Source organism: Mus musculus, chromosome X (assembly GCF_000001635.26).
Source record: "Mus musculus strain C57BL/6J chromosome X, GRCm38.p6 C57BL/6J".
Taxonomy (NCBI): Eukaryota; Metazoa; Chordata; class Mammalia; order Rodentia; family Muridae; genus Mus; species Mus musculus.
In genome coordinates this window covers 157,553,636-157,580,518 of record NC_000086.7, presented here as the reverse complement: position 1 = coordinate 157,580,518, position 26,883 = coordinate 157,553,636, and the positions used below count along the sequence as shown (strand labels likewise).

The 26,883-nt window shown below is 38.8% G+C and overlaps 2 protein-coding genes across 2 annotated transcripts in view; both read left to right on the top strand.

Annotated features, from left to right (window-relative positions):
* Mbtps2 (membrane-bound transcription factor peptidase, site 2) overlaps positions 1–26,883 on the top strand; it is a 50,894-nt gene that overhangs the window by 18,197 nt on the left and 5,814 nt on the right. Inside the window, exons 4-9 of the mRNA NM_172307.3 lie at positions 4,332–4,435; positions 7,533–7,660; positions 19,018–19,136; positions 21,454–21,634; positions 24,828–24,922; positions 25,441–25,636. Of these exons, the coding sequence (NP_758511.1) occupies positions 4,332–4,435; positions 7,533–7,660; positions 19,018–19,136; positions 21,454–21,634; positions 24,828–24,922; positions 25,441–25,636 (823 nt within the window). The remainder of the gene's footprint in view (positions 1–4,331; positions 4,436–7,532; positions 7,661–19,017; positions 19,137–21,453; positions 21,635–24,827; positions 24,923–25,440; positions 25,637–26,883) is intronic.
* On the top strand, positions 11,534–14,400 carry Yy2 (Yy2 transcription factor). The gene has a single exon (NM_001098723.1). The coding sequence runs from the start codon at positions 11,751–11,753 to the stop codon at positions 12,885–12,887; it is 1,137 nt and encodes a 378-aa protein (NP_001092193.1). The 5' UTR covers positions 11,534–11,750; the 3' UTR covers positions 12,888–14,400.

The window sequence follows — 26,883 nt, the reverse complement described above, 5'->3', positions numbered from 1 at the left end:
CTCTGCAGTTCCCTATTTTTTTTTTAAAGCATGTTGAGTTAGGTATGGTATAGTGCAAACATGTAATCCCAGCTCTCTGCTATGGAACTTTGTCTCAAAAAAAGACAAGAAAAAAATAAACATAAAACTAGAAAATACTCATAAAGAGATATTAGACTAAAATGCAAGTTTCAAAATCATGTTTGTAAGTTTTGAGAAATGGGTGTATAGGCAAGACTAGAAGGCTATGGCAGTGCATTGGAAATAGTTCTGTTTTCTGTTTGCAGAGTGATGGGGTTAGAGGCTTCTATTTCCCTATTTTGTTTTTAAAGACTTATTTATTTGTATTTTATGTGTAGGAATGTTTTAGTATGTATGTTCACATGTGTGGATTTCATGCTCATGGAGGCTTGAACAGTATGTCACATCCTGGACCTGGAGTTACAGTGTGAGCTACAGTATGGGTGCTGGGAATTTAACCCAACTCCCCTACAAGGGCAGTATATTGCTCTTAACCACTGAGCCATCTTGCCAAACCCCAATTTTCCTGTTTTAGGCATTTTTAGTTAGCATTAAAATGATAATTCATAAATGAAGGAAAGGATTTTCTCCAGAGAGAAATGGGTGTTCCATGTTGTGATGGTTTGTATATGCTTAGGCCAGGGAGTGGCACTATTATGAAGTGTGGCCTTGTTGGAGTAGGTGTGTCACTGTGGGGGTGGCCTTTAAGACTCTAGTCCTAGCAGTCTGGAAGCCAGTCTCCTAGAGGACTGCAGATCAAGACTTAGAGCTCTCAGCTTCTCCTGCACCATGCCTGCCTGGATGCTGCTGTGCTCCCCCCTTGATGGTACTGGACTGAACCTCTGAACTTGTAAGCCAGCCCTGATTAAATGTTGTCCATATAAGAGTTGCCTTGGGCCCAGCGTGGTGGCGCACGCACGCCTTTAGTCCCAGCACAGGCAGAGGGAGGCAGATTTCTGAGTTCGAGTCCAGCCTGGTCTACAGAGTGAGTTCCAGGACAGCCAAGGCTATACAGAGAAACCCTGTCTCAGAAAAAACCAGCCCCACCCCCCTACCCCCGCCCAAAAAAAAAAAAAAAAGAGTTGCCTTGGTCCTGGGTCTGTTCGCAGCAGTAAAACCCTAACTCAAACAGAAATTGCTAAGGGGACTAGAGTATTGTGATTGGCTTGACCATGCTTTTGTCTGAAAGAATGTGGATTTGGAAAACAATGGAATGCTTTTGTGGGGCTTAATGGGCTGTCCTAGTAGGAATCTGAGAGACTGTTGCTGAGATCCATTTGAACTGTGCAGACCTGGCCCAAGAGGTTCAGTAGAGAAGAAGAGTATCAGTATGTGGCAAAGAGACTGTTTTGTGGTATTTTGGTGAAGAATATGGCTGCTTTCTGTCCTTGTCTGAAGAGTCTATCTGAGGCTAAAGTAAAGAGATTTACATTAATTGCATTGACAAAGGAAGTCTTAAAACAGCCTGGTATAAATTCTTTTGTGTGGGTTTGAAGAACATTTTAATGAAAAGGAGCAAGCCGAGAGAGGAAAAATACAAAATATATGGTTTAAGTATTAAAGGGGCACCAGGAAGTAGAATGGAACTGAATCCTATGTTCTAGGAGATAACAGATTAGGGAGTGGGACTTTGAGGCAAGATACTATAAATTTAGATCCAGGCATGGTGGTGCACACCTTTAATCCCAGGAGACAGGCATGCAGATCAAGAATCATGCAGAGTTCAAGGCCAATCTACAGAGCAAGATCCAGGACAGCCAGACTTAGGCAATGAAGGAGTTGGGAAACAGAAAGCTGGTGATAATGTAATAGAACACGGAGGCCATGTTTCAGCTCCTGCAAGCTGCAGAACTCGGCCGCTTTGGCCATGTGGCTCTGGCTTTAGAGTGAAAAATTGAAGGGACTACTGGGACAATCAATGCTGGTTAGATGGAGCTAAGAAATTAGCAGTGATTAAGAAGAGGCCAGATGGGAAATGTAAATGAGGAAAATACCTAATTAAAAAAAAAAAAAGAAGAGGCCAGCATCACTGAGGTGAAATCTTCTGGGAATTGTTTTCTGGGAGCACAAAGAAGCTGTGTTCTAGAAATAGCCAAGGTTGTACCTCGTGCTTCAACTGTGCTTGGTAATGTGTAAGAGTCACCCAGGTGGTACTGGTTTTGAAGGCATGAAGGAGTCATGAACTGCAGCTGAGGCTTGGCACTGTGACAGTCTATGGAAGGTCATTGGTGAAGGTATAGCCTCAATTGCAGTTGACAGCCCAGGACTGAAGGGGTCATGCAAAGGGTTTTAAGGCTTTGCACCATGCAGAGAGCCTATGAGAGGCTATTGGTGAAGCCTAGTTGCAGCGGAAGAACCCAGTGTATTGGAGATAGCAGTACCATGGGATGATCACCAAGAACAGCAAAGGCAGTGGAGTGGAATCAACGAGAGCACTACAGTGGGCAGAGCTAGAGAAGTGAAGCAAGACCTTTGGAGGAGCCCAGAAGAGGGACATTGGAACAAGAAGCTGTAACATTGAAGTGGATTGGAGACCCCAAGATGTTTGAGATACCAGAGCCTTAGGATATCTGCTGAAGAAAGCTGGTAACTGGGAGTGAAACCAGCCCAGGAGAAAGAAATTTGTTACAGTCAACAAAGGTGAAGACCACTTTGACATCAGACATGGAGTTTGGAGTTTGTGGGGATTACAGTTAAGTGTTTTTGGATGAATCTCAGAAGAGACCTTGAACTTTGGGCTTTTAACGCTGCTGAGACTACTAGCAACTATGGGGACTTTCGAAGTTGGACTAAATGTATTTTTCATTATGCTATGCTTAGGTATGGCCTCCATAGACTCATTGGACAAGCCTGTAGGAGCCAGGGAGTGGAATGTGATGGTTTGTATATGCTCAGCCCAGAGAGTGGCACTATTAGAAGGTGTGACCCTGATGGAGTAGGTGTGCCAGTATGGGCTTGGGCTTTAATGCCCTAGTCTTATCTTTCTGGAAGTCAGTCTTAGAGGCCTGCAGATGAAGATGTAGAGCTCTCAGTTCTGCCTGCACCATACCTGCCTGGATGCTGCCATGATACCTGACTGAATCTCTGAACCTGTAAGCCAGCCCCAATTAAATATTGTCCTTAAAAGAGTTGCTTTGGGGGCTGGAGAGATGGCTCAGCGGTTAAAAGCACTGTCTGCTCTTTGGAGGGTCCTGAGTTCAAATCCCAGTAACCACATGGTGGCTCACAACCATCTGTAATGAGATCTGACGCCCTCTTCTGGTGTGTCTGAATACAGCTACATTCTACTTATATATAATAAATTTAAAAAAAAAGAGTTGCCTTGGTCATGGTGTCTGTTCACAGCAGATACATATGTTCAGGTTCTCATTTTGAGATATGATTTACCTTATTATAGGGCTCTCTTGGCTATCAAAAATTTTTACTGGTCAGCCTGGATAGAATTCTTTCCTTATATATGTACTGATATCTATATGCACAACATTTTTAGAATACATGATTGTAAAACAACTCCTCCTTCATGTCTATGTGTCTATATTGCATTAATGTGTGCATCTTTGGTTCTGTTTTTCTAAGAGGTGAATTTATAGGGTAAGAGGAATGAGGGGATGGTGTACCCACACTGATCAGGCATTTTGTTGTAACAGCTTCCATTATGTTTTCTTACCTCTTCTAAGTTGTGAGTATTAAAGAGAGCCTCACTTATTCGCTTTATGATTCAGCATGAGCTTTTGAAATCTTGGAGTAAACAGTTTAGTAATAGGACTACAAACTTTTGTACAAGACAGGGTCTCTCTGTCCTAGAAGTCACTTTATAGACCAGGCTAGCCTCAAACTTGGAGATCTGCCTACTGCTACCTGAGTGCTGAAATTAAAGGTGTGCAACCACTACTGCTAGCTAGGACTAATGATTTTAAGAAGTGTTCCCAAATTGAGCCTCCAACCCTTAAATTAAGGATAGATCAACCACTGTCACCATCGGTGTCACCTTGCTTTCTCTGACACTCAGGGTATCTTCATTCTTTTCCATGGCCAAGGTCTTGGGAATCTAGAGATACAAGTTTTTAATATAGTTTTTACGGTTTCCTTTAAATTGGTCGTATGTCTGATTTACAGAAAATGCACAGGTTAAAACGAAACAAAACATTGCTTTTTCTTTAATTATGGTAGAAGTAAAATTTAATCACTAATGGTCATAATACTTTTAGATCATGAAATATTAAGTTTAGAGGTTTCAGCTTTAAGACAGTGAAGATCATGCCTCTTGGTATGCAAATGGGATTCTGCTGTACCTGCACTGATAATCATTGTTATATTATGTCCATAAACAGGTTCCCGGTATAAATTTACCTGTCAATCAGCTGACTTACTTCTTCGCTGCAGTCCTCATTAGTGGTGTTGTACATGAAATTGGACACGGTATAGCAGCTATTAGGTAATTAGACTTAACTTTTTCTTTTCTACTACATGCAAAGAAGCTTCTCATTTAAGAGGACTTCTTCCTAAAATCCTGTATATTTGATGAGTTTTTATCTTCTATAGATATTATTCAATGTATACCTACCATTTATTACTTTGGGGAAGCTTCTTTTTTAAGAAAATTAATATACATACCGAGTGATGTAATCGTTTGTATTCTGCCTTTGTCGTCCTGGCCTTTGCTTTATGCAGCATGGTTATAACCTCAGTGTTTCAAGTTTCCTCTCTAGTCTTTTTTATCTTAAAAGTTTGATTATTTATTATGTATGTGTGTATGTTTGTGTATGCATGCATGTGCACACACTTGATGTGGCATACTTGTGGGAGTCCTTTGTTCTCCTTCCACCATGTGGGTCCCAGAGACCAAACTCAGGTCATAGGATTGACAGAAAGTTTCTTTACCCACTGCCCCATTCTCTAGCAGTCCCTGAATTCAACCCTTTGCCACTGCCTCAAAATGTTTTGAGTAGTAGGAAAGCAAGATTTCTCTCACCCAGGCTAACCCAGGGTCTTCCTGCCTCGGTCTTCCAAGTATTAGAATGATAAAGCATGTGCTACTACTGTACGTGGCTTTACCTTATCCAGCTGAAACAGTTTCCTACTTCTGTTCATGTCCTATGTTGGGTAGAACAAAAAAACCTCGAAGTGCTGGCTTCAGTGATATCTAAGGCTTCCCTGATACCTCATAACAAGTCTACCATAATCAGAAACACAGACAGGAATGTTCCGTCTCTTGTGTGAATGGACCAGGGAGAAGGCAGAGCACTGTCTGGAGGAGAAGATTCATCATCGTTTCCCGGTTGTTTATGAACACATTTAGCTACAGCAAATAGACAGTCATCATAACACAGCATATTTAATGTGCACACTACTGGTTTAAAGAGGCAGTTAACCTTTTAAAAACCTTTTACAGTATGTTTGTGAAACAATTGGATCACTTTTTAATACTTTCTATTTATTCTTTGAAAATTCTACATATGTATATAATGTATTTTGATCATATCTATCCCCTATTCCTTTCCTCCAGCTCCTCTCAGATCTCCATCTCCCTCCCAAGTTCTCCCCATACCACTTAGTAACACTCTAAGTCAAGTTAATGCTACCTGTTATCTGCATGGTTGTAGTGCCATCCACTGGAGCATTGGCAATCTCCCAAAAAGCGTCAACTGCCAGTAACTTCTCAGCTAGGGGAAACGCCTCAAGCACTTCTCCCCCATCCATGATATACTGTTGACTGGTTTGATCTTATGGCCTTCTACAGGCAGCCATAGCTGTTGTGAGTTCATGACTGTAATGACCAAGTTACATCTGGAAGACAGTGTTTTGCAGCAGTCCTTCCCAAACTGGTTCTTAAAATTTTTCTGCCTCCTCCTCCACAATGTTTCTCTGAGCCTCAAGGAAATGGGTGTGTGATATAGATGCCCCATATATAGCTGAACACTCCATAGTTACTTATTCTTTGCACTTAGACCAGTTATGAATCTCTGTATTAAGTGCCATCCACTTAAAAAAAAAAAAAAGAGCAGCAAGCTTCTCTGATAATAGATGAAAGCATCACTAATCTATGGATATAAAGATAGTTAACTTTTTATCTATTTAGCTTAATTTGGGCTTGCTTACAGTTTCAGAGATTTAGTCCATTATCATCATGGATGGAACATTACACTGGAGCAGTAGCTGAGAGAAGGTAGGCAGGCAGAGAGAAAGACTGGGCCTGTCCTGGGTTTTTGAAACCTTTAAGCCTACCCCCAGTGACACACTTCCTCCAGCTAATCAACACCTACTTCAACACCCCCAGGCCTTCTAATCCTTTTAAAGTATTCCACTCCCTGGTGACTAAGCACTCAAATTTCTGAGTTTATGGTGTCTAATTTTATTAAGCCACCACACTTCCCCACCTACAGGGTTTTGTCCAGTTTTATCGAGCATGGCTTGCCTCCTGTAGAGCAGACCTAAATCCAGTCAGAAATGTAGTTATCCACATAACAATCTTAGCAGACTGGTTGCTGTTATAGCTCATAAGGTTTTCAGCTGGCCAGGCACTTGGGAGGCAGAGGCAGGCAGATTTCTGAGTTCAAGGACAGCCAGGGCTACACAGAGAAACCCTGTCTTGAAAAAAACAAAAAGAAAAACAAAAAAAACAAGAAAAAAAAGGTGGGGAAAACCACTGATCACTTTTCTGCACTAGCAGGCTGCACAGCACCATCTGCCGCTATGAACTATGAAATATCCTTACCAACAAAGAGGGAATTATATAGTTGTCTTACATATTTCTATTGAGGTAATGCTTTCCTTATAATATCTGTTTGATCCTAGGAAGTGGTAGAAAACTCTTCTTTTAAGGACAATCTTCACCATTAACTCCTCTTTTTAAATCTTTTTAAAATTTATTTATTTATTATATGTAAGTACACTGTAGCTGTCCTCAGATACTCCAGAAGAGGGCATCAGATTTCCTTATGGATGGTTGTGAGCCACCATGTGGTTGCTGGGATTTGAACTCGGGACCTTTGGAAGAGCAGTCGGCGCTTTTAACCACTGAGCCATCTCGCCAGCCCTGCATTAACTCTTTTTGAATGTACTTATCTTAGTTTTTGCTGAACAGAAATATACTTACATAAAGCTTGGGGCTTATTTATAATAACTAAGGCAAATGAATGTGTTTGAATAATATACTTGAGTTATATATTCCCCTTTGTCCTCTGATAATAGGTAATAATACACTGTGACTTTCTATCATTGATTTTCATAGAATTATTAGCTATTTCTCCCTATATATCAAGTATTATTTATATATTCAACAATAGAAAAACCTAAAGTTTTGGCATTTTAAGTATATCCCAGCGTTTTCTAGAACCTAGGCCAAATCTGTATTACACTATTTTAAGGTTATGATTATTAGTTTTTATTCTATATATTTTATCTCTCCAGGAAGATTACTTTTAAAGATTTGAATTATAGTGAATTGTAAGATTGCATCATTATTAATTTCACAAATATAATAATATTAGCAAATTCCTTTTTCTTAATATGATTTTTACATGTTTTCTTAGGGAACAAGTTCGATTTAATGGCTTTGGAATTTTTCTCTTCATTATTTATCCTGGGGCATTTGTTGATCTGTTCACCACCCATTTGCAACTTATATCACCAGTCCAGCAGCTAAGGATATTTTGTGCAGGTAATAAACAGTCTTCATTATTTTTAAATGTTTATCTGTTATTTGAGTTTTGATTTTCTGTGTTTTTTTTGAAAGTAGTCTTATGAAAAATAACATTTGGTTAATAAGTTCAGCTTATTAGAGCAATTTTAAAAGAACAATATTAATTACTAAAAATTTAAATTAAAAGCAGGAGGGAACACTATATTTACTGAAGCAAAGTCATGATCAAAACCTGAAACCACAACTATGAAGAATGTCAACTTAGCTGAAATATACAAAGAAATGTGCAAAAGTCAAGAGAGAACATGAAAAGCCAGTCACATGATAAATCATAATTCAAGAGTGAAGAAAAGATGGTGTGCAAGGATTGATGCTGAACTATAGCACTCTCAGAGTTCAATCAGACAGAAAGACTCACCTGGAGATATACAATTATGGAGGGGAGAAATTGTGGGAAAAACAGATCCATCTCAGCTAAAGGAACACAAGACAAGTCTACCACAATCCTTAAATGGAATATAAGCAAGTATGGAAATAGAGCTTTTGAACAGGAGGTGGTATAAAATAACTAACATGGAATCAAAAAGGATTTGAGGTGTGGCCAGCAACATGGTTCAGTGAGTGAAAACCTTTGCTGCCAAGCCCAATGACCTCAGTTCAATTTCTAGTTCCTACATGGTGGGAGGGAGAGAGCCAATATCTACAAGTTGTCCTCTGAGTTCTGTGCTTATGCCCTGATGGATGGATGGATGCATGCACAAAATAAACAGAATGTAGTAAAATTTCCTTTAGGAGCTAGAGACAGCTCAGCACTGAAGAGCTCTTGATACCCTTGAAGAGGACCTAAATTTGGTTCTCAGAACCCACATGGTGGTTCACAGCCCAGGGGACTTAATATATTGACCTCCACAGGCTATATAGGCAAAACATATAAATGACTCAATATTTTTTTCTTTAAAAAATAGGAATGGGTAAAGTAAAATCCATGAATCTGCATGCAAGATTCTCTTACTTTCTTATGGAGTGAATAAGATGCTATGCTTGAGATTAAGTCAGAATTTTTTTTTTCGAGACAGGGTTTCTCTGTGTAGCCCTGGATGTTCTGGAACTCACTTTGTAGACCAGGCTGGCCTTGAACTCTGAAATCTGCCTGCCTCTGCCTCCCAAGTGCTGGGAATAAAGGTGTGCGCCACCCTGTCTTGGAAAACAACAACAACAACAAAAAAGATGTGAAAACAAGTATAAAATAGATAGGAATAATAGGGTAGGGGCTGGAGAGATGTTTCAAAGGTTAAATAGAAAAAGCACTTGCTGCTCTCACAAAGGAAAGGACCTGCACTCATATGGTGGTTTATAACCATCCTTAACTCCAGGCCCAGGGAATCTGATGAACTCTCTTGACTTTTAGAAGTTTTAGAAGTATGTATGCATGTGTGTGTGTGTGTGTGTGTGTGTGTGTGTGTGTGTGTGTGTATGGAAAATAAATCACACACTCAAAATAAATCTTTTAAAAAAGAAATAAACCGGGCGTGGTGGTGCACGCCTTTAATCCCAGCACTCGGGAGGCAGATGCAGGTGTATTTCTGAGTTCGAGGCCAGCCTGGTCTACAAAGTAAGTTTCAGGACAGCCAGGACTATACAGAAAAACCCTGTCTCAGAAAAAAAAGAAAAAAAGAAATAATGAGGTAATTAATAAAGATAGAATCAAAATATGAGAAATTATAGAAGAACCAGAGTGATAAATCTAAGAGTTATTTGGAAAAAAACATTAAGCAACTGGAGAAAACAGTTATTGATAGGACTTATTATTGATTGGTGAATAATATCTGATAAACAGGAAATTGTAACTATTGACAGACTCTGTATTCACATTGGTGAATAATATCTGATATACAGAAAACCTTATCTGTTGTTAGTGGGTTTTTTTTTCATCTATGAAAAATGTTGGGCTGGAGAGATGGCTCTTCCAGAGGTCCTGAGTTCAAATCCCAGCAACCACATGGTGGCTCACAACCATCTCTAATGGGATCCTATGTCCTCTTCTGGTGTGTCTGAAGAGTGACAGTGTACTCACACACATTAAAATAAATAAATCTTTTAAAAAAACTTTTAAAAAAAGAAAAATATTTTTAGAAAACTGAATATAAAAATGGGAAAATAGCTAAAACTGACTAATCAGGCTATTAAATGCAAAGAGGAGAAATTATAAAACTTGATAAAGAATTCCTCTAAAAGTTTTATAGGTAAAATAATTCGAAATCCTGAATAAATTGTTTCCTTTAAAAAAGTGTGTGATAATGTATGCCATAATAGTCAAAAAATGTACCCATCATATAAAGCACAGTTTAAACATTAAATAATTGCTGAATATCATTGTAGTAGTGCTTTTCCTTTGATATTATAGTACAATGCAGTTATCATGAACCATGTTTATTTATACAATAACTATTGTCTGGTAATTGTTTATATTGAGGCAAGTATTTTGAAATAGACAATAGTTAGGTAACATTAACTTTTCAAGGTCCTATCTTAATTTAAAAGTTAACTTTTGTGCCGGGCATGGTGGCACATGCCTTTAATCCCAGCACTCGGGAGGCAGAGGCAGGCAAATTTCTGAGTTCACAGAGAAACCCTGTCTCGAAAAACCAAAAAAAAAAAAAAAAAAAAAGTTAACTTTTATACTAATGCATTTATACTGCATGCATAGTCCTCAGAAAGTATTCTCAGTTGTTTGTCCACAATTTGTATTCCATATACATATGTATTTTATCAGAAGTAGAGGCAAAAAGGAAAAGAAAATTTTAGCATAAACTTTTCAGGTCATATACAAAAAGCTGCTAAGCTTTTTTTTCATTATTTGTTTGCCATAGATGGACTTTTGTGGAGGGTTTCTGCCTTTATTGTTGTTTTCTTCTTTGGCCTACGGTCTCACTATGTAATTCAGGCTCATCTTGAACACCAGTTCTTTCTGCCTTACATTTGCCCTCTAATACTTAGCAAAAATTAAGTCTTATTTTATTAAGAACATACAGCACAGATGTATATATACTACATTTATACATATATAAAGAGAGATTATATCTATTATATAGCATATCTAATTACATATGCTACATATTATGTATAATATATAAAATATGTGTGAGCTATATTTTTTTATATTTTATATTATATCATATAATTATGCTATAATATATGAACACATTTATACAATAAATATATAATATATAATATGCATTACATATCATGTTATATATTATATATTGCAATAAAGCAGAAAATATGGTATATTTCAAGGATGAAAGGGTGATTTAATATTGGAAAGTTTTAAAAATGAAAGTTTACTCTCAGGAAAATTTTCTTTATCTAACATGTTAAGCATATATTAATATTTTAAAAACCATACTTAATAACAGGAGTAGTTGAATGTTTCATGTATTTATTTATTAAATATATTAAAGGACAAAGCAATCAACTATTACTGATATTAACTGTTGGCATATAAAGTATGTCTTGTGATTAAATAACGGGAAATAAACAATTATAACGGGACTGAGAGTATGTAGCTCAGAGATAGGATAAAGGATCTGACGTAAGCCTGGCTGAGGGTAGGTAAGAAATCTAATGAAATAAAATATAGAAAAGCTCAGAAAGGAAATCTATGTTCAGTTAGAAACTAAAATAGCAGGAAACCCAGGGAAGGTTCTGCAACTCCTGAAGGAAGGTGTGCAATCAAAAAGGCATGCGCAAAAGAAGCTTTCTTGCCGGTCTGTCGCAGTTTAGTGACGTTTCCAGTGGCGCGCCCAGTGACGTATCCAGTGACACGTTCAACGCATGCGTCTTGTCCTCCGGAAACACCTATAAGCTCCTCCGGAAACACCGTAGTGCCTCAGACGACGGCGGCTTTTCTCCGAAGCGCACGGCTTTCGTCAGGCTCTCTCGGGTTTGTTTTTTTGTTGTAGTTTTGTCGTTTGGGTTTTTTTTTTTTCTCGTTTTGTTTTGGTTTTATCCAGCACGCCAGCGCGTGCTTTTCTTCCCTGATTTTTTCTCTACTCCACAGCTCTCTCCCACCTGCTTGCTACCCAGGACCGGTCCGCGGGTCTCCGCCATGGCCTCTGAGACAGAGAAACTTCTGTGTCTTAACACAGAAAGCGCAGAGATTCCTGCTGATTTTGTGGAGCTGCTGCCACCGGATAATATCGGTGATATCGAGGCGGTTTCTCTGGAAACCAGCGTAGGCCAAACCATCGAAGTATATGGAGATGTAGGTGTCGATTGGGCGCATGGTAGCCAATACCACTCTCCTGTTATTGCTCTGCAGCCGCTTGTGGGCAGCAGCCTGAGTAGTAGAGATCATGATAAGGAAATGTTTGTCGTTCAGACACGAGAGGAGGAGGTGGTGGGCTACCAAGACTCAGACAACCTACTATTCAGTCCTGAATTTGGAAGCCAGATGGTTTTGCCAGTTAATGAAGACGACTATCTCCAGCCGACCACTGCCTCTTTTACGGGCTTTCTGGCGGCAGAGAATGGTCAAGGTGAGCTCAGCCCCTATGAAGGGAATCTCTGTGGTTTGACGACCTTTATAGAGGCCGGTGCAGAAGAAAGCGTGAACGCTGACCTGGGTGACAAACAGTGGGAGCAGAAGCAGATCGATGGTCTTGATGGCGAATTTCCCTTCACCATGTGGGACGATGTTAATGAAAAAGAAGATCCCATAGCTGAAGAACAGGCTGGTGAGTCACCCCCCGATTATTCTGAGTATATGACAGGAAAGAAATTTCCTCCTGAAGGAATACCTGGCATTGATCTTTCTGATCCCAAACAACTGGCAGAATTTACTAGCATGAGACCCAAAAAGCCAAAAGGAGACTTTCCAAGACCTATAGCATGCTCTCATAAAGGCTGCGAGAAGATGTTCAAAGATAATTCTGCTATGAGAAAGCACTTGCACATCCATGGGCCGAGAGTGCATGTCTGTGCAGAATGTGGCAAAGCTTTTGTTGAGAGTTCCAAGCTGAAACGTCATCAGCTTGTTCACACTGGAGAGAAACCCTACCAGTGTACCTTTGAAGGCTGTGGGAGACGCTTTTCCCTGGATTTCAATTTGCGCACACATGTGCGAATCCATACTGGAGACAAACCTTTCGTGTGTCCATTTGATGCCTGCAACAAGAAGTTTGCACAGTCAACAAACCTGAAATCGCATATCTTAACCCATGTTAAGAACAAGAATGACCAGTAAAAAGAAGTGAGAGTCCCTTTGAAGCCTGGGAAGTATTTTACAGTAATGTGCCTGAGAATAAATATGCCCCTAGTTTGAATAGTTTCTAGGAAAGTTATTGCAAATGAATTTTGTACATATCTGAAGTTTATGTTTTGATAGATCAAAAAGTTAAAAGTTTTATGTTCTTAAGATGCTCTATTTTATACTGCAGTGGTGTTTTGCAAAGTTTGGTTTCAACAGGAGACTAATTCACAAACCTCATATTGTTGCTAAAGATGGCCTGCATTCTTTTTATGCTGAAGTGTTTTGAGATATTTGGTTAACAAGAGACAAAACTGTGAACCTCATATTCCTAAGATACCCTATCTTCTACAGTGGTAATTTTATGAAAGTTGCTTTCAACAAGAGACTATTTCAAGAACTAGATATCCCAAGATGACCTGTTTTATTCTGCAGTGGTATTTTTATGAAACTTGCTTTCAGCGGACTAATTCAAATGGTCTGTGCTATTTTGCACTGAAGTTTTTTGAGAAGTTTGATTTCAGTAGACTAAATTACAAACCCTATTGTCACTAAGATGTACTGTGTTATTCTGTGAGATGATTTTTTTGTGAAGTTTGGTTTCAACAGGGGACTAAATCACAAACCTCATATTGCTCAGGTATCCTATCTTCTGCAATGGTGTTTTTTTGAAGTTTGGTTTCACCAAGAGACAATTTCGTGAACTTCATATGCTAAAATGATCTGTATTATTCAACAAGGTGTTTTTATGAAACTTGCTTTCAACAAACTTCATTTTGCTAAGGTGTCTTGTATTACTCTGCAATAGTGTTGTAAAGTTGATTTTGACATGAGAATAACTCATGAACCTCAAAACATAATGTTGCTAACATGTCCTGTTTGTTTAGTGGTGTTTTTTGAAGTTTGGTTTCAACAGGAGACTTAATTCATGAGCCCCATATTTTTGTTGAGATGTCCTGTCGTATTTTGCAATGTTTTTTTTTTTTTCTGTGAAGTTTGGTTTAGACAGGGAATAATTTATGAAATCCATGTCAAATTACATTTCTTTATACAACTTTGTGAATTGGGATTCTCATAAATATGAAGTTTACTTATATTTTAAAATTGTGTGTTATAAATGTTCATGTTTATACTTTTAGGAATATGTCTAGTAATTGTATATCTGATGTCTGTGGAGTTGATGTTTGTAAAGAATTGACAGCTTTATGCATTCATATTATTCTGATAAAGAAACTTTAAGTTTGACAGTATTCCTTGATAACCAAGACATTTTGTACAAGTTTCTTTTATCTGTATTATACAGTATAGAATATTATATGACATAATTTTATTAGCCAGTTCTTTTAGTCACTTTATCCCATCCCCGAATATTATTTAGAGTGCTTGAGTGTAATTTCTTTGATCAATTAAGAAGTTTGTGTTGATTGCATAATATCTTGTCTTGACATTGATTGCATGTTTGATGGATATTTTCGTGCTATAGAACAAAAATAAAACTGTTTGAAGAATTAAAAATAGCTTGCTTGTGTGAATATGGTAGGTAAAAAATAAGGCAAAGGGAAACTGCTGCTGGCATTGATTCACTGATGACACTGTTCATTGTCCCACTATTTAAAAACTGCCCTGGAGAAAGCAAAAGTGGTATTTTTAAAATGTACTTAAAAATAAATCATTAATATATGAGATTGTTTAGATGAATGAAGTGTATCTGCTTCACACATGACTCTCACTTAGTCATCATTAGAGGAGTAACAGGACCAACTGCAAGTCTGGAAGACGATTGCCAAGGTCATCTGTAAGGTCAAGAAACCAGTGCTATTTTGTGACTCCACTTTGATTCACTTGTCCATGCCTGTTTCTGTTACTAGCAACAGGGCAGTAAAGTAAAGGGCAGTGTTATGAATTAGTTTGTCCAAAGGAAATTTTAGTGCATGAATTAGAGCATTTCATCGGTTTTGATTGTTCTGTTTTTAGACAAGTTCTTACTCTGTAGCCTAAGCTGTGTTGAAATTCCCAGTGTAGTTCAGGCTAGCTTCTTGTAACTTGCAGATTATAGGCATGACCCACCATATTGAGATTCTTCTTTTTCTAATATTTAGTGTATTTAATGAAGTTGGGGGAGATGTGAGTATGGCAGTGTGAATGCCATGGCATACATGCAAAGAGAAGACGACAATTTACAGGATCTCTGCTGTTCTGCATATGGGACCTGGGATGTCACTCAGTTCATCAGGCTTGGGGGCAAGGACACTTAGCCAGTTTAGAATACCATTGGGCCTGTGCTTTTGTTTTGGATTTTTTTTGCTTTGTTTTTTAATGAAGCTTTGAAAGTACTATAAGAAAACATGTAGTATTGTCAAATGGGAAATGTACTATAACAGTGCCAGTTAACCACATCTGGGTTTCTGTTTGGAGTTTGAGGCCAGCTTGGGTTATGCAGGAACATTTAGTTTGATTGTTTTTTTTTAATCAAAAACTAAACTTATGATAGCATGGGATATTATTTGGGGAAGAGGAACCATGTAAATTATTTCTCATTCCTTTATACATGCATTCTTTGTGTCCCCCATTTCATGACAGATTTTATTGGTTGAGGATCACTAGATAGACATTTCAGCTTGTACACAATTCTTGACCCATGTATCAAAAATCTAGAGACCAGTATTGGGTTTCTTTTAAAACAGTTATTCCAGTGAGAGCCAGCTTCAAACTTGGTGGCAAATTTTTCTTAAGAGGGCCTACCACAACAGCCTCATAATCTTTGCTTCAACTGATTCACAATTTTACATCACATGTACCATGTCCACATTTTCTACTTTCTACAGCATATCATCAGAATTGTTAGAGAAACTGGACAGCCAGAGAGCCGTGACTAGAGATGTTCAGAAGGCACACAATACGGCAGGTCTCTTGAGAAAAACGTTCTACTAAAAACATGAGACTAAAAGTAGTTTAAAATACTTCTGACAGAAATACATGAAAGCTAGCCACCTTATATAGATTGTTACATTGACCCCCCTCTCCCAAGAGAGTCATAACCTTCCCTGGTTCAATAACCCACTCTACTCTCTTTGCACTTAAAAAAATGAAAATGATTTTGTCACATTAAAAACTACTTTACACTTAAAAATATGATAAGGTAGAATTTCCCCCTTTATAGATGTTTCTAGAGCTATTAAAACACTGCATATATAAAATGATAAAAATAACCCTCTAGAAAACTGGGTGGGCCGTGGTGGCACAAGCCTTTATCACAATACTAGGAGGCAGAGACACTTGGGTCTCTGAAGTTTGAGGCCAGCCAGTACTACACAGAGAAACCCTGTCTCAAAAAACAACAAAATAATTCCTCTGAATTTTACAAAAAGGGAGACAGACACGATGCATGGTTCATTGGACATGGCAGCTCTTTTCATACTTCATAGTCTGGACCCTCATTTTCGGTATCTTGGTTTTCTGTAGGTAGATCTTTAGTTTCTTGGTCAACCACTTCAGCGTGTTTGCCCTTTGCTCCCTTTTGACCCGTTTGTTTGCACTTTTTTATATGATGAATGATCACCCCAGTATTACCTCACCCACAATCCTTTGAGATCTATTTTGGCTTGGGAGGAGCAGTCGCCGCCCCCTGGTGGAGAAATGGTTGAGCTCTTTTTCTACAACAGCGGCTCACCCTCCTATGGTTTGCTCCGCACTGCTCTCACACATGAACAGTAAGAGCAAGCTGCTTATCGCAAACCTGTTAAAAGCAGGTTAAGCGATCTCTAAATAGGGAACTTTATAAATAGGTTTAAGGGCGGGAGAAACAGCATGTATTCTTTAGAGCATGTATTCTAGATTCGAACTCAGTTCCCAGCACCCACATAGTGCAGCTTGCAACTGCCTGTGGCTCCAGCTTCAGGGGATCCCATATATCTGGCTTCCAGGTTCATTCATACACATTAAATAATTGGATGGGGTTTTTTTTGTTTGTTTGTTTGTAGCCCTGGCTGTCCTGAAACTCACTCTGTATGCAGACCAGGCTGGCCTTAAACTCAGATTTGCCTGCTTCTGCCTCCACCACCAGCTAATTAAAAGAATAATTTTTTTCAGCTTTTTCCCCCAACCCCCTTCCCTTCTCCCTCTTGCTCCGGCCCGGCCCACTCCGGCCTGGCCCCATTCGCTCTGGCATCAGCTCACTCCCGCGTCCGCTCACTCCCATGTCTGCTGTTCCAGAGTCTGCTTGCTCCGCCCCCGCCTTCTCCAGCCCCACCCCACCCCTAACCCCGCACCCACCCATCCCCGCCTCGCTCCGGCCCCCTTTCCCTCTGGCCCGCTCACTCCAGCCCATAGGTTTTTTTTTTTTTTTTGGTTGTTGTTGTTGTTTCTCATTATGGATGGTTATGAGGCACCATGTGGTTGCTGGGATTTGAACTCAGGACCTCTGAAAAGCAGTCAGTACTCTTAACCGCTGAGACATCTCACCAGCCCATAAAAAGATTTTTAATGACACAGTAATTGTGGAAAAGATGTCAAAAGTAAGCAAACTATATTTGATAAACAATTTGATACTGAGGCATTGAACAACTTGTGTTTTGTTGCCAAGCCTCATGACCTGAGTTACCAGACCCTTCGTGGGAGAAAGCAAAAATCTTAACAAATTGCACTTTGACTTCAATTTGTACACTATAGCACACATAGCATGCACGCAGGTGCCCCCACGAGAGCACACACATGCACGAGCACGTACACACCCACACAAATAATTAGATTTTAAATTGATAGAGTTTTCAGAATCTTTCAGATTTCTTTTTGTGTGTGCAGACACATACACAGGGGCTATGAGTCAGAGGACAATTTACAGAAGTCGGTTTTTAGGATCCCACCATGGGATCCAGGTATTGAATTCAGGTCCTCAGGTTTATACAAAAAGCACTTAGAGTCATCTTAGTGTTTTCTAAATTTGTTGAAAATACATTACATAAATGTATGGAAATAGCACCGTGATGCTCATTATTATATATAACTACTATAAATTAGATGTTAAAAGAGTGCTAGATCTGACCATGTAAATTTTAGCTTTTAAACCTGGAATTGGGAATTTGGCTTAGCTGGTAAAAGTATTAGTCCACAAGCATGACAATTTGCTTTCAGATCTTCAGCACCCACAGAAAAGGCCATGAAGACAGTTGAATATGTGAACTCCATGTTCAGCAAGAGACCCTACCTCAAAAAATGAAGGGGAGGGGGGGAGGTGGAGAATAATTGAAAAAGATACCTGATGTCAACTCCTGACCTCCACACTCATGCACACACATGTACATATATCCACATATTCACATGCAAAAACCCACTCTTCATGGTTTGTTCATGTTCTATGATATAAGGTACCAATTATCCTGATGTTACTCTCCATAATGATTGACCGGAATTTTAGCTTTTTAGACGGGTATGTTTGTGTGTGTGTGTGTGTATGTGTGTGTGGTGTATACAATGTATGCATGGGTGCATTCACCCAGCATGCACTGTGGAGGCCAGAGATGTCCATATCTCTACACACACACCTTGGTGAGACTGTCTTTGACTGAACTTAGAACTTAGTGGTTTTAGAATGGCTAGCCAGTGAATGACAAGGATATGTCTATCTTCACCCCCGCCCCCGTGCTGAAATTACACATAGGTGACCCTGTGCATGGCTCTTATGCAGATTCAAGAGGTCTCAGTTTGGGATCATATGCTTGCATAGCAAGTGTTTTATCTACTGAACCACTTTCCTAGCCCTAAGAATTTTGCTTTCTAATTTGTATATTCTTGAGGTTTCTATCAAAGACCATGAATGTGTTTAAATTAATGAGATATACTGTGTGTGTGTTCTATAAGGAAGGCATAGTTAGGAGACGTTGGTTCTATTTGTATTAAACCATAATCACAACCTTCATAATTATAGTACTAAATGCATTTCACATTTCAGTATCTGAAAAGAAGGCAGATACATAGTGAGCATCTGTCTGCTGCAATAAGTAGATCCCTGTGCCTCACAACCCCTAGTCTATTTATGATCTTCTCAGGATGCCCATGTGGTGTGAAGTGCAGTAAACTCTATTGTATTCTTGTCACTGTTGAACTTAACAGTTGCTCTCTCTCTTTTCAGGTATATGGCATAATTTTGTCCTTGCTCTCCTTGGTATTTTAGCTCTTGTTCTCCTCCCAGTAATCCTCTTGCCTTTTTACTACACTGGAGTTGGGGTACTTATCACTGAAGTCGCAGAGGTAAATAATGAATCGCCTAGGGTGTTCTTTCACCAGATGTTCTACTGTAACACTTAGAATCCTTTCAACTGCAAACAATGTTGGATTTTTTTTTAATGTGATGAAATTTGTTCTTTGTTTTTGTTGTTCTGCACAAAAGAGATAGTATCAAGATTTTGTGTGTGTGGTTTATAAATCAAATGCATTGTTTATCTTTACTGTTTATTTTATTTCTGATTTTTAGCACAAGAAGAATGATAGGCTACCCAGTCAGAGCAGTTGTGAACTACTGTGTGGGTACTGGGAGTAAAAAACCCTGTCTTTCCAGCCTGGGCTCTAAACCACTAAGACATCTTTCTAGCCCTCCTCCTTAATTTTTGAGATAGGGCTTCTTACCGAACCTGAAGCTCACCAATTTCTCTATGCTAACTGGTGAGGAAGCCCCAGGGATTTTATTGTCTCTGCGGCTTCAGTATTATGATTACAGGTATAAGCTACTATGTGTGTGTGTTGAGGGGCAGGTGTCAGGGGGTGTCTGGAGATCCAAACTCGGGTCCTCATGTTTGCCCAGCAAGCATTTACCAACAGCTGCCTCCCCAGCTTCTGTTTCTGTATATTTTGGATTTGTTTTGTTTCATTTTGTTTTTCCCATTAAGGCTTGCACAAATTTTTCTTTCTTTTTTTTGTTTTTTTTTTTTGTTTTTTGGGGGGAGGGTTATTTTTGTTTTGTTTTTGTCTTATTGTTATTGTTGTTTTTGACACAGGGTTTCTCTATATAGCCCTGGCTGACCTGGAACTCGCTCTGTAGACCAAGCTGGTCTCGAACTCAGAAATCCACCTGCCTCTGCCTCCCAAGTGCTTGGATTGAAGGCGTGTGCCACCACTGCCCAGCAGATTTTTCTTTTTTTAAAAAAAGAAAATTGTTTTGAGACAAGGTCTTACTGTATAGCCCTAGCTAGCCTTTGACTCACAGATGTCTTCCTGCCTGTGCTTCCCCAGTGCTGAAATTACAGGGCTGTGGTACCACATCCAGCTTATTTATTTATGCTTAGAATGACAGCATTTGTTTATATTCATTAGGTACATTTTTGTTCAGTTTGTTTAGTTTTAAAGATTTATTTATGTATTTTATACATAAAATATTTTTGTTTTTAATTTTAAAAATATTCTTTGAGAAGTTTATGTAGGGTATTTTGATCATATTTACTCCTCTTTTTAACTCCTCCCAGATCTACCCCACCTCCCTGTCATCTCCTACAACTTCATGTCCCCCATTTTTCCCTTTAATTTGCTAACCTAGCCCTTGGACTCCAATTTGTGCTGAGTAGCTCTATACTTCTGGATGTGGGGCCATCCACTGGAGAGTGGTTTGTTGGCCTTTTATTATTTTTCCTTCAGTTAAAAAGTTTGGATTTGGTCCCCGTAGAAGCATCAGGCATTCCTGCAATTAAAAAAAAAAAAGTTTGGATTTGCCAGGCGTGGTGGTGCACGCCTTTAATTCCCAGCACTGGGAGGCAGATTTCTGAGTTCGAGCCTGGTCTACAAAGTGAATTCCAGGGCAGCCAGGGCTATACAGAGAAACCCTGTCTCGAAAAACAAAAACAAACAAACAAAAAAAGTTTAGATTTTTCTTTGTTTGTTTTACTTTTAAATGTGACATTATGTCCAGGGTTGGGTGTTTTGACAGCATGTGTGTCTGTGTAACACTTGGGTGCCTAGCACCCAGGGAGGACAGGCAAGTGCATTGGATTCCTTGGAACTTGAGTTAATGGCTCTTGTGAGCCACTGTGTACGTGCCAGTAATGGAGTAACCACTGAGTCATCTCTCCAGTCCCTCATAGTGCTTTTCTTTTTGATCTTCATCCTTTTGTGCTACAGGGGATCAAACTCAGGACCTGGTTCAGACTAAGCTTGTGCTGTATACCCTGCTGCTTCGTTATTTTAATATTAATAATCAACAAATAGGGTTTTTTCCTTTTGAAGTTGTGAAAGCTTCATAATCATGGAGAACTGGGGAATGCAATACTAATTGTTTGGCTATAAATTTTGGATTTAGAGATGGGTTATTTTATGCATTAGTCAAAATATTCTGCTTTGAAGAAAACTCTAAGCTGAATGAAAAGGAATGGGAGCATGTAGAAAATAGTTAGAGGGATGTGGGGGATGAATAAGTTAAAAATACCTTGTGTGAAATTCTCTAAGAATAAAACTGTTTAAAAGTATTCCACCTTTAATTAGTGCAGTATCTATTACTGTGGCTAATATACATTTATTATAGCTTGTCTATAATCTATAATGTCTATATACATTGTCTGCTTTGATTTTCCTTCCTCCTAAGGACTCACCTGCCATTGGACCCAGAGGCCTTTTTGTGGGAGACCTTGTCACTCATCTACAGGATTGTCCCGTTACTAATGTGCAAGATTGGAATGAATGTTTAGACACCATTGCATATGAGCCCCAAATTGGGTATTGTATAAGTGCATCAACGTTACAACAATTAAGCTTCCCAGTTAGAGGTGTGTGCATTTACTTGATATGACACAATGCTTCAAGTACTAGTCCCTTCCATTATTAACCCTGAGATGGTATCTATAGATTTATTTTGTTTTAAAGCAAGTAACTAAAATAAATAGGTACAAATTAATAGATATTATTCTTGGTATGTTGGATATTTGTTCCCTTTAGTATATATTGTTGAACTTCTGATTTCTTTTTTTTTAAGATGTATTTTTTTTTGAATGTATGAGTACACAGTTGCTGTTTTCAGACTCACCAGAAGAGGGCATCTGATCCCATTACAGATGGTTGTGAGCCACCATGTGGTTGCTGGGAATTGAACTCAGGACCTCTGGAAGAACTGTCAGTGCTCTTAACCACTGAGCCATCTCTCCAGCCCTTTCTTTTATATTATATTTGACTTTTAGAATTCTAATATCTAATTCTTTCTGTTTTCAAAACAGTTTTGTTCAGGCTGGGTGTATAACTCAGTGGTAGAAGAGTTTGCATAATGTGTACAGTGACCTGAGTTCCATTTCTTGCACCACTGAACATTAAAATTTTTAAAAATATGTAAAATCGGCATCTAAGCTCAGTGGCATTGACTCTATGTGTGTAACTCAGTAATAGAGTGTTTGCCTCCCTGTGCATGAGGTGCAAGGTTCAATCCCCACTACAACCAAAATCAAAAATCAAAACAGCCATCAACTACAATTAATTAATTAATTAATTAATTACACTTAAGTAAATACACAAGTATAGTATGATCTTTACACATGTGTAGACTCATAATTTTATCTAAATTGAATTCTAATTTTAAAACACATTTTAAATTTTTGAGGTTATATAGTACAGTTATAACATTTCTCCCTTTCCTCCCTCCAAAGCGTCTCCATTCCCCGTCAACATCATGGCTTCTTTTTTCACTAATATTGTGTGCATATATGTGTGTGTATACATATATACCTATATATAAAACCTCTTCAGTCATATACTGTTGTTTGTATGGAACATTTTCAGGGCTGACCATACAGCACTGGGCTACCAGTTGATGTACTTTTCCTTGGGGGAGAACCTCTTCCACTCGCAGCTATGTCTGATATTTTAAACACAGCAAGAAGCAATTTTTTGCAGAAGCCTTTTTCCCTTTGGTGCTGTATAAACCTGTGTATGAACAGATAACAAACTAATATCCAAGGAAATGAGATCAGTGCACAAGCATTCTATAACTATATGCAGACATGCAATAAGGAAAGATGAAAACAAATCCAAGGATATTGGGAAACAAAAATCCCTCTGCACATTTAGGAAAATCCCTTCCCTTTTCTTGCTAAAATATACCTTAAAGGAGGCAGTTCTAGTAATTATGTGAGGGTCTAGGGTAGCGTTCTCTAGTATATTTTATATAGCAGAAATCCAGGGAGGTTAAGACATTTTCTTTATTTCTACATTTCGTTATTGTATGCGTGTGTGTGTGTGTGTGTGTGTGTGTGTGTGTGTGTGTGTTGGGGGTCAGGGTATTGCACATGCATGGAGGTCAGAGGACAACTTTGTGAAGTTGTGTCTCTCCTTCCAACTTTGTGTGGGTTCTGAGGATGGAACTCAGATCCTCAGACTCTCGTAGTTGGGGGACAAGCATCTTTACTCTCTGAGCTGTTTCACCAGCCCCTCTTTAGGGTTTAGGGTTTTTTTGTTTGGTTGGTTGGTTTTTTTTTTTTTTTTAGTTTTATTGTGTTGTTACGCTTTTTAAATCTCTACAATTATCACAATCCCCGTTGTTTTAAATGTTATGTGTTTATTGAAGTGGAGTCACTTGTTTTCTCAAATTTTACATGCTCTGTAATTTTCTCTAATTTAAATAGTTTTCAAGTTTAGAGGCTCGGTTTGACTCAGTATTGTCTTTCTCCTTCCCTCACACCTTCCTTGACTTCTCCTTCCCTCTCCCTCTTTTCCTCCTGTCTGTCTGTCTGTCTGTCTCTCTCTCTTTCTCCCTCTCTCCCTCTCTCCCTCTCCCTCCCCCCCTCTCCACCCCCTTTCCTTACTTCAGTCCTTCAAAATATTTCACAGGCAATGCTTGGCACTTTTATTTGTATGATTTCAAGATGTCAGATGTCTGGTGTTCTCTTGGTCTATTGTTGTTGTTGTTTTTATTATTATTATTATTATTAACCAATCTGATTCTTTAGGGTTGAAACGTTTGCCAAAGTTCCTTACTCCCAAAAGTCACTTTTCAGAAGTAGCTAGGCCCTTGTTCACTGTAGTTCAGGAAGAGGCTGGAGTTCCTCTCACAGAACTAAAACTCACTCTAGCTTTAGTGTTATGGCTGGGGAGTTTATAAAGACAACTGCTAACCTGGGTTAAGTGCAGCTGCATTTTTCTTTTCTTTTTGTTTTTGTTGGATTTTTAAAATTTTACTTATTCTCTTTACATCCCTCTCACTACCTCTCTCCCAGTCACCCCCTCCCACAATTCTTCCCCCATCTGCCATCTCCCATTCCTTCCTCTCTTAGCAGGTTATGTTTCTTGTTTTTTGTGTTTCTTTTTTTTTTTTTTTTTTTTTTTTTTTTAGTTTTTCGAGACAGGGTTTCTCTGTGTAGCCCTGGCTGTCCTGGCACTCACTTTGTAGACCAGGCTGGCCTCGAACTCAGAAATCTGCCTGCCTCTGCCTCCTGAGTGCTGGGATTAAAGGCGTGTGCCACCACGCCCGGCTGTTTTTTTTTTTTTTTTTCTTGTTCCTTTTTTTTTTTTCCTCTTTTTTTGGACAGACTCTCATGTAGACCCAATTTGTCTTGAAATCAATATATAGTTGAAGATGAGCTTAAGCTGCTGGTCCTTCTGCCTTCACCTCCTGCGTGCTGGGTGAGATCCTGAATCAAATGAAGCCTCTAAACATATGTATGTCCCACCTTGCCTGGCTTATAGGATGCCAGCAGTGAAACCCGCAGTTCCACATCACATGTGCTACAGAAACCCCAGAACAACTGAGCTATCCTAACACTAAGTTCCTGAGTGCAACTTCTCATTTCAACTTGGGTACCCTGTTAATATTATAAAACCAGACTATAGCTTGTAGCTGTCCAAGTAAATAATGCATTAACAGTTGCTTTCAAATACATCTACCATTCTGCTTACTGTTTTTGTCTTTTAAAAGCAGAATTTTTATTACAGTTATACTTGTATGTAATCCATGCTAAGTACTGTGTTTTTCTTTAGCATACAAACGACTAGATGGTTCTACTGAATGCTGTAACAATCACAGCCTCACAGATGTGTGCTTTTCCTACAGAAATAATTTCAATAAACGTTTGGTAAGTTGTCCCAAAGGCTATCTTACTTGTCTGATATGATCATTAAAATAAATATATAGCTAAAACAAAAGCTATAATGCCTTCTGTCTTTATCTATTTTGTGTTATTTAGTTAAAACCTCCATGTTTCAGATGCCACATTTTATCTGAGAATCTACAAATGCATAGTAGTATGATATCCTATATAGCAAAACATGGAATATTGAAATTTATAGTTGGTGCACATTAATAAATAGCACATTTTAATGTCAAGATCATTCCTTATCTGCTGGGTGACAAGAAAAGCATGAAGGAATGCAAGTTAGATTTTTCTTGTTAATAGGTACTTTTTTTTTTTTTTTTGGTATTTTTTGAGACAGGGTTTCTCTGTATAGCCCTAGAGCTCACTTTGTAGACCAGGCTGGCCTCGAACTCAGAGATCCACCTGCCTCTGCCTCCCAAGTGCTGGGATTAAAGGCATGAGCTATCACTGCCTGGCTAATAAGTACTTTTTAACATTGACTGATATTATATTTTTAGCATACGTGTCTACCTGCCCGGAAAGCAGTTGAAGCTACTCAAGTTTGTAGAAGCAATAAAGATTGCAAAAGCGGCGCAAGTTCTAGCTTCTGTATAGTACCGTCCTTGGAAACTCACACCCGACTAATCAAAGTGAAACATCCCCCGCAAATTGATATGCTGTATGTAGGGCACCCACTGCATCTTCACTACACAGGTGGGTACTTCTGGGGAGCTCTTCCAAGTCGTTAGGATCACATATGGTCTCAGTTGCTTTGCTTCCATTTAGGATAAACTTGGCGACTTATCAGAGTCTTATTAACTTGTTCTTAAGCATTACTTAATTAATGATTGATTAATCATTTTTTTCAGCCACTGATATGCTTTCTGTTTCTATCAATGTGTCTATACTCCAAATTTCATATAAATTGAATATTTCCAAGTTGCTGATTTCATGTAGCATGTTTTCAAGGTTTATCCTTTATCAACCATAGTTTCATTTTTCATTTATCAGTAGATGAATATTTATATCTTATGTTCCTCTTTAAAAAGCATTGCTTTGTGTTTATTTTGCTTTTGTTTTTAGACAGAGACTCACCATGTAGCCCTGGCTGGCTGGCCTAGAGCATGCTACATATACCAGGCTCACCTCAAACTCATAGAGATATGCCTGTGGCTGCCTCCTGAGTGTCAAGATTATAGGCACACACTACCACACAAAACACTACTTTATAGTTTTTGAGTTGTTTGTTTGTTTGTTTTTTATTGGTTACTTTATTCACTTACATTTCTTTTTTTTATTTTTTTAATTAGGTATTTTCCTCATTTACATTTCCCAATACTATCCCAAACGTCCCCCATACCCACCCCCCCCACTCCTCTACCCACCCACTCCCCCTTTTTGGCCCTGGCGTTCCCCTGTACTGGGGCATATAAAGTTTGCAAATCCAATGGGCCTCTCCTTCCAGTGATGGCCAACTAGGCCATTGTTTGTTTTTTAAGACAGGGTCTCATTATGTATCCCTAGCTAGCCTGGAACTCACTTCATATACCAGATTCGTCTTGAACTCAGAGTTCTGCCTGCCCCTGCCTCCCAGGTGCTGGGATTCAATGTATGTGCCACAAAGCCTGGGCTTCCTTTGTAGTTCTATAGTGAGAGACACCTGCATCATTTTCCTTGTTTAATGGTTTGGTGTTAAGTATGACTCTAGGATGCAGCTATTAGTAAAATCTTAAGTGAAAAGATGGTTCTGGTTGGGTTTAACTTAGCAATGTGGACTGTGAGCTTTGCTAATGACTAGATACATTTTAGATGCTTTGGACCAGGGTTATGGAGTCTACAGAGTACAGGGAGTTTAAGTCATGTTAATCTTTATCTTAGCAGTAAAGAAGTAATCATTAAATAGCATAATAATGCTTTATAATAGCTGTAACCTCAAAATGTAAGTGTATATTAGGACACGA

Coding starts and splice junctions, on each gene's coding strand:
- Yy2 (NM_001098723.1), top strand. CDS start 11,751: ATGGCCTCTGAGACAGAGAAACTTCTGTGTCTTAACACAGAAAGCGCA.